This window comes from Trachurus japonicus, chromosome 22 (assembly GCF_045865225.1).
Source record: "Trachurus japonicus isolate A0001 chromosome 22, Traja_1.0".
NCBI lineage: Eukaryota > Metazoa > Chordata > Actinopteri > Carangiformes > Carangidae > Trachurus > Trachurus japonicus.
Genome location: NC_140928.1, coordinates 29,399,627 through 29,410,962, shown reverse-complemented (window position 1 = coordinate 29,410,962; position 11,336 = coordinate 29,399,627). Strand labels below are relative to the sequence as shown.

Genomic DNA, 11,336 nt, shown 5'->3' with positions numbered 1-11,336 from the left:
TCATAGAGAACTGCTGTATGAGTCGTCTGAATAATGTACAACCATGCACAAAGAAATCCCCTTTTTATTCTGTGATGGCTTTAGATTTCTAAAAGGAACATGCTCATTTAAAACACTGTACACTGACAATCAACATTTACAGTACTCTGTCAAGAGAAAACAATGAACAGCCTTTGATATCAAACATACTACATGATTCCACATTGGAATCCAAATCCATCCACTAACAAGATTATTTACATATTTACAAGAAGTTCTTTGTGTCTCATAATAAATGTTGAAAAGACATTCGTGATTATATTCTTCACTAGATGTGTTTTATTTTTACTGAGAGTCTTTATGCTCCTGGTTCTGAGAGACAGCTCTGGAAGAAGAGTCAGGGTCTTCATAGCTTGCTCATAGTGCGGCTGCTCTCTTTGCTGACTGCTAGCTGATCTCCAGGACACTGGTGTTTATGTGGAAGCAGATACACGGGAAGTATTCCTGCTGACAAAGTCCTGGGATGTCACAGCTGACCTGCTGCAGAGGATACACAGAAAACATTAATAAAAATCAGTGTCACACACTCTCTGGACCAGTTGAAATCCATCATTGTTCTGCAGGAGTGTCTGTGCACCATGTTGAATGTCATGCACCATAGCTATCGTGCCCTGATCTGCATGCAGTGAACGTGCGTGCAGCTCCATAGCCCACAGTTACATTTTTCTCACTGCAGTCTGCCCATGGACACATTTGCATGAGACAAATGTCATTTCGAGAAGGCTGGACAGCAGATGGTTGATGATGTTCAGCTCCTCTCTGATATCAGCATCAAATCTGGACGCACACTTAACTTTCTGCTTTCACTGGTCTTATGAAAATGGAGAAGCATCATCAAACTAAATAGTTACCCACAATCAGTCTCTGAATAAGTTTAATTTCAGCAGTTTCTTCCCTGGGAATCAAATGTAAGCAATACATTAATGAAAAGCTTTAATGAACTGGTGAATAGCAGTGGTTCAGTGGATCATTCATAGCCCTTAATCAATTTTTTATATTAACAATCAATCACATTACGGGACGAGACTGCACTCAGCGACACAGCCACTGTGTTCTGTTTCAGTTTTTCTTCTGCTTAAAAGTAATAATAAGAATTTTTTTAAAAATGGCCAATTACATAAATGTTTTTTTTTTTTTTAAACAACAAATCCTAAACACAAGATCTTTTGAGCACATAGCTGAGGCTGAGACAAGCTGTCAACTGAAACAGCACAAAATGGCATCATGGGTAGAGTGCAGGATGTTAACCCCAGATCTGACACATTGTTTTATTTGAAGCCTTGATCGATAAGAAGTTATTTAACCATCTCATTAGTTTCACATCTTCTCTCTCAAGCTTCTCTCTGGAGGCTCGGAGCCTCACACACATTCAGACCCTTCGCTGTGGTCAGGTGCATCCTGTTTGATCCTTGACATTTGTCTGTAGTTCACGTGTGGAAAATGTTGTAGCAAGACATAATTAAGAAATCCACACAAATCCCCACAGATCCCACAGGTCACACTGCATGTCAGGACAAAAAAATAACACTGAACAAGGAACTCTCCTTAAAGGGATAGTTCAACATTTTGGAAAATTCGCTATATTGCCATAATCCCTATAGTCCTAGGGGTAGGTTAGGTACGTTACTAATTGTCGGTGCAAGCTGTTTTTAGATCGGCGGGGCCTTTCCCTTAAAGGGACAATGAGGAGTTTTGGAAAAGCGAAGCGTTTTCACACTACATTTATGAGCCTCCGCGCGCACCGTGAAATTCTTTGACCGGCGCAAGACGGACTCATGTTTTCATTCATCAAGAATTAAAGTCAAAGGTTCAAAGAGGTTCAGATACTGTCTTAGTTCCGACCATAAACGGCGATTCGGCTGCGTTATTCTCATGACTCGCCGCGAAACCGAAAGTAAGGAAACGCTGGTCGGCTCGCCCAGCATTTCCGCCATCACTAATAATAACAAAATAATGATAGAGACAAAACGATATATTTATCGAAAATGGGCCCATTAACAAATGTGGGTAACGTAGATTCATCCACATTAATATGAGACTTTTTTATTGTCGCGGAATTTTTCGTTCTGCCGATGGAGAAACCCCTCGTTGTCCCTCTCCTGAAGAAGTTATGACCTGAACATTTGCCATGCTCTGAAATAATAACGTATAAAAAGCAAATACTCGTTTTTGAAATCACTCCGCCCAGCAGCCATGTCTGGAATGTAGTTTCGGCTATGCATTTGCTTTGAAAACAACTTGTCCACCAGAGCGTTTTGGAGTTGTTGGATTGTGTATTTGATGAATTTGATGAGGGAAAGGCCTTTGTTGTGTTAGCTGAGCAGCTCGTGTCTGCCCCGCCGATCTAAAAACAGCTTGCACCGACAATTAAAGGTAATGAACCTACTCCTATGACTATAGGGATTATGACAATAGGCGAATTTGCCAAAATGTTGAACTATCCCTTTAAACCTCTGCAATAAAAAATTAGGGAAAGCAAGGGTATAAAATAGTTTGCTACCAGTTGCTATAGTGACATGTCCCACAGTTGACATAGGGCAGAACTTCAAACACTGTGTCTGGTAGTAGAGACCTATTGTCTGACTAAGGCATTTACCCTCTCAGCAGCAGACCGGGAGACTTTGAGAAAAAGCTACAATAGAGGATCAAAGCTTCCCAAAGCCTCCAGACACCAAAGAAATAGAACATTTCTTAAACACATTTTCACTTTGTCATTACGGTTAATTGAGTGTGGCTGTACTGCAAAATATGTTATGTATGTGCAACTCAATCTGCAACACTATTAAGTGTGCAGAGTCACTGTGTAAGGTATGGTGGAAAGCTGCAGAACAGGTAGTAAGGAGACCATAGGCTGAAACTGTTCTGTGGTTGTGCTTTAGATGCAGCAGTGCTTTAGATGCAGCAGTGGAAGCAGGGAGGGTGAGTCTGTTCTCTTACATCGGTCTTGCTGGCAGTGGCAGTGGGGTCCAGATGCATGAACAGTGAGTCCAGCTCTTCTCTGAGTTTCTTTGAGTGCTTGCTGTCCGTCTGCAGCAGAACAGCCTGATAGCTCACAGGTAATCCATACCTGACAGGAGATACCTTCATGAGTCCACTTACACATGACTCACATGACTTTTTTTTTTTTCATTAATGTTGAGCGCACATGAGAGAAAATCAGGAATATTGTCAGCACTGACCTGAGGACGGATTCTACAAACACCCTCAACGCTTTCAAGTGAATCCAGGCTATAAACACCTCACTGAAATTAACCTTCAGCCAACACACAAAGATTCCCTGTGGAGGAGACATGCACATTTATAATACAATACACGTCAGCACTAACACATACACACACACACACCAAACAACTCACACCGAAAGACTGTATGATAATTCACGCACATATTGTTCCTTCTTTTGAACACTGAGGCGCTTCATCTCCTGCTGCTTCTTCTCCTCCAGATCAAAGCTGTACTCGCGCACAGTGAACCTGTGGGTCAGAGGCCACGCTGTTAGCTCACAGTGACACAACTGTCACTCCGCTGGAGGATTTTTTTTTTTCAGGGTGATCCATCCTGCTTACTTGCTTTCCTGGGCTTTGGCTTTGAATTCACAAACGGCTCTTTTGAAAAGCGTCACCGAGAAAACTCCCCCCTCTGGGTCCTCGTACAGCTTCCTGATGCTCCCACAGAAGAATGACAGAAAATTAGCAGAACATATGGAAGACAACATAGGTACTGTAATAGTGTAGCCTGTGAAGCTTCAGAATCATCATATTCACATTAGTAATGCATGGTTTTTGTTGTGATTGCTTTTACCTCACATGTATGGCCTAACTGGAATAACTCCACAGATATACTATCATCAGGTCTAAATTAAATTTTGTGTATTAATTTCATTTAAAAATTCCTAAAAAATAAAAAGTAATCACAATTTTTTAATTTCATTAGTGCACTTTACAAGAAATAGGGTATAATATTGGTGTTTATGTAAGCCAATGTAATTATAACAATGTAATTATAACAACAGAGAGGGGCAGGTATTATAAGTTATAACTTTTCTTCATCCTGCTCCTTTTCATTCATGGTGACAATGTGTACATTATGTAATTTTGTGCAACCTTGTGAAGAATGTATACCATGAATGGAATAAACCAAAATTAAATTAAATTAAATGAAAGTAAAGGGGTAGGGTTTCTTGTTATAAGTACTTGGGTATTTGGTTAGATGATAAACTGTCTTTTAATTTACATGTTGCAGAACTTTTAAAGAAGCTGAAGCCTCTATTGGCATTCTTTTATAGAAATAAATCCTGTCTTCCTCAGCACTGTAGAAGGCAGATAGTGCATGCCACATTTCTATCCGTTTTAGATTATGGTGACATTATTTACATGCATGCTTCTCCCTCGGTTCTTAAACCACTCGATACAATTTATCATTTGGCTATTAGATTTATTACGGGCGATGGGTTCATGACCCATCACTGCCATCTCTATCAAAATGTGGGTTGGACTTCCCTGGCTCTAAGAAGGGAGCAACTGTGTATTGTTTATTTATAAGGCACTACTAAAAAAACTTCCACTCTATCTAGCCTACTGAGCTTCAGATCTTTTAAGTATCCCACTCCAACCCCACTGGCTCTTAACACACACAATACACAATTCATCAAAAAAGGAAGAATTAATAGGCTTTTTGTTTTATAACTGAAAAACAGTCATTCATTTCCATATTGTCCAGTAGAGGGCAGCACATACCTGCCAATTTTAAATGCAAAGCATTGTTTCATTTGTTTATTAGATTATATAAGGACACAGCCCTAGTCCCAAAATGATTGTGGTTGTCATCATTGTAGGTATGGCTTATCATCACTGATATGAGCTAATGGGAGCCATCATAGCCTTTCAGGCTAGCCTGTCCTCTGTTGGACAACACTGACCTGCAATACACCACTGGCTTTCTGGACTGTCATTTCAGTTTAATGATCAATCATAGGAATAGTTCACCGTCTTTATTTGTTTGAAATAAGTTTGGGTTGGTAGGTCTCTTCAAATCCTCCATATCTACAAGCCCTTCACACCTGTACCGGTGTTTTTATTAATCCTGGCTGATTAGTTGAAGGTAGAAATCAGTGGAAGAATCTGAAGCTGCAGCTGAAGCTACTTAGTGCCGGTACAATATTTATCTTGATGGGAAACAATATGATGTTAATGAAAGATGTAATTGGGGAATTCATAAGGACTTAGGAAAAGACAATACAATGCTAACAGAATCCTATAAGCTTCAAACAGGGGATGTTTTCTATCACCAGTTACTCATAGGAGGTAACAAGTAATTTTTTCAAAAAAGCAAAAGCAACATAATTGAAGTGCTGTAACTAAAATAACATGGAAGGAACAAATTATTAAAGTCATTAAATGAGCAAGTACACATCAGGATATGAGCAAAAGCAAAGAGACAGTTTGACAGCAGCAGCAGCTGTAAGTGGCTCAGCCTTTAAAAGCTCAGTTCCTACCTGCTGTTATTAAGAGGACCAGGCATGACTGGAACACTTGTCGCAATGTTTCCAACAAATCAAAAGCCATTTACACTGAATAGATCAACTTCAATGTGTCAACTATTGTGATATGTCTTGAAGTGGTTTCAAACAGATGGGACAGATGTACAATGTCTAAAATATACATAATTATTTCATCAAAAACCCAACAAATTTAAAAAGCTTATTCATTAAATTATGTTATTTTGATGACTATCTTACCTAAGCACATTTTATACAGCTATAATCTAAGGATGAACTAAATTTTACAGAAGACAATGGCGTTTTGATCGATTAATCAATAGTTGAATAACTGTAACTTAAATCTGTAAAGCTGTAGTTGATAATAGTATAAATCTAGTTTCTGTTAATGGTTGTACATTATTCAACCAACAGTTGAATAACTCTTATCTATGAGACAATGGATGTTTCCCACAGACTGGAAGGAGACACGTTGTATGTACTTTGCTTTCGGTAATTTGTACTTTAATCAGGCCCTTCCTGGTTGAGCTGGACCATTTGGTGGCTCTCTCCCTTCACACTACAGGGTTTCCTTAACACCTCCTGTCTGCATGGGCTCACAAGAGCACAAGACTCCACTTGAAATGTTGAATCTGAGAAGATTTACAATATGAAGTAGTATGATATACAAATATCATTAGCCATCACACACATACCCACATGCCCTATACACCCACACGGGTGTTTGAACTCACCATGGTGATATTTTCTTCCATTTAGGGAACAGATGGGTGTGGTTAGGAGCTGTTTGATGTACTGTATTTCACTAATACTGTATGTCTTTTACATGAGGACATTTTAAATTGTCAAAGTAGGAAAAGAACAGGTGTAAGTAATAAGACTCGCTGCACAGACTCTTACTTTCTGCTGGTAATGGAACACCTGTGGTTACTCAGCCTGACCTATTGGAGGCTGGGAGCAGGTATTCAGAGGTTTCCAATGCACTTGTTCCTGGATCAAGTGGAACAGCTTGTCTCATAGATAAGAGTGTCTAAGGACCACTCACCTGCTAGACCGCGGAACCACAAAGGCTGACAAAGACTCATAGGTCCTCTCCCACTGCAGGTAGCCCCCCCTGTCAGATTTTAGAGTTACATATTAATATAATGAGAGAGATACTTAACGCTCATACAAGTGAGTGTCACCGACCTGCTCACCACCACCAGCAGAGTGGTGAGGTACTCGGAGAACACCAGGTCTTCTTTTCGCACGATGTCACTCAGACTGCGAGTTTGCAAATTCCCACTGGAGAGGCAGACACAGCAGGTTAACATTTACATACATTAATATAATGATGTGTTTTTAGTTAATATGCAACTGTTGTCACTCACTCTAGTTTGTGCTCAAGGCTTTGCAAGCTAGTTTTCACACTGTTGTACGCTGCGGCTCGAGACTTTAGTTCTGTCTCCACCTGGGAAACCTCCTGACACACATGCAGACATTCACAGCACATGGAAGCATCAGGGTATGTGATGACCGTAAGACAGAGCTCATGCACACACACACTTATCTGTATAGCAAAATAATGATTTCAAGCTTTTTCTCAGAGTTTGGATTCGTTAAAACTACTTGTAATCACTGTGACCTCATATAATAACACCGGTTATTACAGGGACATAGAGCTCATTTTTAAAGTCTTTGGAGACAGCGCCCCCCAAAGTCTGAATAACCCTGATGATGTGAGGAGATGACATGATTTTTTTTTTATATACTTATTTTCATGATAGACACATTTATCACACATAGATTCCTGTGTTCATTTCAATGTATCTGCTGTAAGATGCTAAATATGTGTCAGAATGACAGCATCCGAATGTCATTTGGGATGTTAGTTTATGCTGCCTGTTCATATTTGGAGGTGAATCTGGATTTCAGTGGGCAAAAACATACTTTTACATCTCTTAACAATACAGTTTAAGTCTTAATTATCCATTTAACATGCGTACAGTTTGTCCTCCTCCTCTAGTCTCAACACTGGGAGAGTTTGAGGTAGAAGTGCAAGTTCTACCACTCATTCCCTACATATTTTCAGTCAAATAATGCAAGAATGTTTTTGGCCGGTGAAAAATATGTTTGGCTAGTAGAATTCTGGAGGTCACTAGCCATTGGCCAGTGAGCCAAAATCATAGTTTTACACCCTGTCCCTACAGCTCCATATCAAGTGATATTGGTGCAATAATAAATAGTAGGAGAGCCTTTTTGGGGCGGTTCTATCTGGTTCTATGTCACCCATTATTATCCCCATTGCCATTAGTGTATACCTTGTTGATGATCTCTGCCAGGCTAGAGAGAGGCAGAGCTGTGGGATACTTGGCTTTGTCCCACTGAAACTTTGTCACATAGCTCATGAGGTCCGCTGAGAAACATACACAGTGACAAGTCACAACCTAACTAGAAATCCATAAATCGCACAATCGTAAAGCCACACCACCACGCAGTGTCACTCAGAAAGCAAGAGGGCAAAAAGCACTGTAAGAGGGCACACATCACTCCACTCCAGCTCAAAGGGCAAAACTGGCATTAGATCAAATACCCCTCAGGGACTTGAGGTAAGCTTTCAGCGGTGACAGGACAGCTCTCTGATTCATGCCGTGGCCTGATGGGGGAGAGTGATGAGAGGCAGCGGTCAGCCAGCTGTGTTCCCATGTTGCCTGTGTGCAAGAGGCTGTTACACTGGGTAAGTGAAGGCTGCGTTCTCTGTGCATGTGTGGCAGTGGAAGTCTGTGTGTGTGCATATGGAGTCTGGTTTAAGTAGCTCTTAGTCTCATTTGCTGCTTGCATGTACCCTAGGGCTCCTGTGCACTTACTTAATGAGTTTCTATACAATGTAATTAACACCCTCAGCGTGTATGTGTGTGTGTGTGTGTGTGTGTGTGTGTGTGTGTGTGTGTGTGTGTGTGTGTGTGTGTGTGTGTGAGTGACTCACCTCCATTGGCTAAGGCGTTTTGCAGCACTTTGTCAGTAGACTGCTCCATCACCCCCTTCATACACTGGTAGGTTTTTTTGATCACACTGACCAGGCAAGAGCAAAAATATCACCATTACAAGCCATGTCCATTATTTATTCAGTTATATTTTACAGCTTCATGTCTAGATATATCTTATTCTGTGCTATTCTATTGTGGAAAATGGGGTTTTCATTTGTCCAAATAAAGACAAAAAAAAAAGCAATGAGTGAGAATAATTTACAATCCCCACTTACAGGACGACAGCTCAGAAACACCAACAATGAATTTCAAATCAGGGGGAAAACTAACCGTCAGCTGCCCCTGACCATCAATTAATCATGGCTCAGACCACACACAAGCTCAGAGCTACTAGTCCTAATTAAGGACAAAGGTTTACATTAAGGCACAAACCTCCGACGACCGCTCAGACAGAAGGTCTAGTGTGCATTAACGGAGCACAGGCTACATGTTCAGTTTGCCTCATCTCTTTTTGCGCCTTTTTACCTTTCAGTGAGCGTGTCGAGCTTGTAGAGATCATCTGACATACTGAGCAGACTGTCCAGTATTCCCACCTAAGGTCAGACCATAGAAAGCACAGTTAGTGTCACTGTGTGTTACTCTGACATTATCAGAATCAGAATAACTTTATTGAGCCCTGCAGGTAAATTCTTGGGTTACGAACAAACTCCCAGTGGAAAAATGAAACAAGATAGAGGTGGATTTTAAAAATCCCAAATAAATAAAATAAAATAAAGTAAGAATACTACAATAGCCATCCCTTAGAATATACATATAGCAGAAAAAATAAACATATTTGCACATTCACATGTACATGAGGTCTAAAAATGAATAGCCAATACATAGCTCAACTCCTGCTTGCTGGCTAACCCCAACCCTTGCATGGAGGTGTCCATTAATCAAACATATAGGGGTCTCCATGTTTGAACTCTTAAAGGGATAGTTCAACATTCTGGCAAATTCGCCTATTGCCATAATCCCTGTAATCATAGCAGTAGGTTCATTATCTTTAATTATCAGTGCATGTTGTTTTGAGATCTGCGGGGCAGAGACGTGAGCTGCTCAGCGAACACAATGGAGGTGAATGGTACAGGTCCCCTGTCCCTCATCAAACTCATCAAATACACAATCCAACAACTCCAAAACACTCTAGTGGAGAAGTTGTGACCTGCACATTCACCACATGATGAAATAATAACGTATAATTATGTAACATTACGGCACATGAAGCAAATACTCTGAACTATACTTGCACTTTTGAAATCACTCCGTCCAGCAGCCGTGTCTGGAATGTAGTTCTGGCTATGTATTTGCCTCAAAAATCAACTCTGTCTCTGTCTCTGTCTTCATAACGTTACATTATTATTTCATCGTGTGGCGAATGTGCAGGTCACAACTTCTCCCTGGGAGTGTTTTGGAGTTGTTGGATTGTGTATTTTATGAGTTTGATGAGGGACAGGGGACCTGTACCATCCTACCTCCATTGTGTTCACTGAGCAGCTCACATCTCTGACCCGCAGATCTCAAAACAACATGCACCGATAATTAAAGGTAATGATCCTACCCCTATGACTACAGGGATGGCAAGAGGCGAATTTGCCAAAATGTTGAACTATCCCTTTAATAAAGTGGAAAAGCAGCTCTTAAAATGTGACTCAGTGGGGTCAAGGTGAACATTGATCACGCTGAGTGAAATGGGTCAGATGGAAATTTTGCCTCAAACTGTAGAGAGCAACCTGAGCCGTTATCCCTTCAACAGAGAAGGACACCAAACACCATCATCCTCCTCAGCTACACTCTCCTTTACTGGTATAACACTTTACCTGGTAACGCACACACTGTCCAGACCCACAACAATAAAAGTATTCCATCTTTACGCACTTACAGTTTTTTTTTCTCTTTGTCATTATCATTGTAGCCTATCATATGTGAATTTCCTCTGTGTAAGGTCTGTGGCTCTTTACTGGGACATGAAAAACAAACTCACCTTGAGATCTGGGATGGAGAACTTGCTGCAGGAGGCCAGGTTGGTTTTGGCAATGGTGCGCTTGAGCTTCTCTACACGGTTTAAACTGGTCTTGTCCAGTGGGACAGAAATCAGCCACAGGTCTGTCATGACTCCCGCACTTTCACATAGAGACCTTCACATAAATCCTCCCCAGAAGAACAGGCTTTGGCACCAGAGAGACTGTGAAACCAAACAAACATTAATATTAACAATATAGTAATCTTTCATGTTGGGCTGACTAAAATGACATGTAGCCTTATAATAATTTTAGTCTGTTTTGTTAGACTTGTTTCTGCTAAGTTACTGAGTGTCCTGTAATGAACATGGTTGTGCCTACATAGGCTACAGTTAAATGAAAGAAGACATGAAAAGAAATAGCCTACGGAATAATAGTAGGGGTTCTTACCGTCAGGTCGTCCTCATGTCGGTCCTGTGTGTGTTTATATGTGTGTGTGCGCTGCAGCTCCTTGACTCTGACTGACAGCTCCCTGTCCTCCAGGATCAGCTGCTGACATCACTGCAGCTGGCTGAACCAACATCTTGTCGATAATGAAATTTACCTAGGCCTGTCTCTCTGCCTGCACGCGTTCATTTACAAAATCCCTTTTTTTTTTTTCAAGTTCGGCTTAATGTGGAAAAAAATAAAATAAAAACCAGCTGTATTCCACATAGCGACTCGGCGTTACAAAATGAGTAGGCTATAGCTTTAACAGTAGCCTAATATTTCTGACTGAATTAATAAAATGTTGTATTTGGTATCGAATTTACAACACGTTATCATTACCGA

At 40.6% G+C, this 11,336-nt stretch overlaps 1 protein-coding gene across 3 annotated transcripts; it reads right to left on the bottom strand.

Annotated features, from left to right (window-relative positions):
* Nucleotides 1–372: 372 nt before the first annotated feature.
* Nucleotides 373–11,079, bottom strand: atp6v1c2 (ATPase H+ transporting V1 subunit C2). 3 transcript variants are annotated; one of them, XM_085766914.1, is made up of 14 exons: nucleotides 10,956–11,079; nucleotides 10,529–10,729; nucleotides 9,028–9,095; nucleotides 8,502–8,587; nucleotides 8,109–8,171; nucleotides 7,837–7,931; nucleotides 6,907–6,998; nucleotides 6,725–6,820; nucleotides 6,582–6,650; nucleotides 3,606–3,698; nucleotides 3,425–3,512; nucleotides 3,219–3,316; nucleotides 2,977–3,106; nucleotides 373–519 (listed from the first exon to the last, which is right to left on the bottom strand). In XM_085766914.1, the coding sequence occupies exons 2-14, from the start codon at nucleotides 10,655–10,657 to the stop codon at nucleotides 427–429; spliced, it is 1,200 nt and encodes a 399-aa protein (XP_085623040.1). In that variant the 5' UTR covers nucleotides 10,658–10,729; nucleotides 10,956–11,079; the 3' UTR covers nucleotides 373–426. The 3 variants fall into 3 exon arrangements, with proteins under 3 accessions (XP_085623040.1, XP_085623042.1, XP_085623041.1); XM_085766915.1 differs by having other exon boundaries at nucleotides 379–516; XM_085766916.1 differs by lacking the exon at nucleotides 8,109–8,171.
* Between the last annotated feature and the right edge of the window lie 257 nt (nucleotides 11,080–11,336).

Coding starts and splice junctions, on each gene's coding strand:
- atp6v1c2 (XM_085766914.1), bottom strand. CDS start 10,657: ATGACAGACCTGTGGCTGATTTCTGTCCCACTGGACAAGACCAGTTTA. Junction 9,096..10,528: donor TCTCCATCCCAGATCTCAAG/GTGAGTTTGTTT, acceptor GTCTGACCTTAG/GTGGGAATACTGGACAGTCT. Junction 6,821..6,906: donor AGCCTTGAGCACAAACTAGA/GTGAGTGACAAC, acceptor CTGCCTCTCCAG/TGGGAATTTGCAAACTCGCA.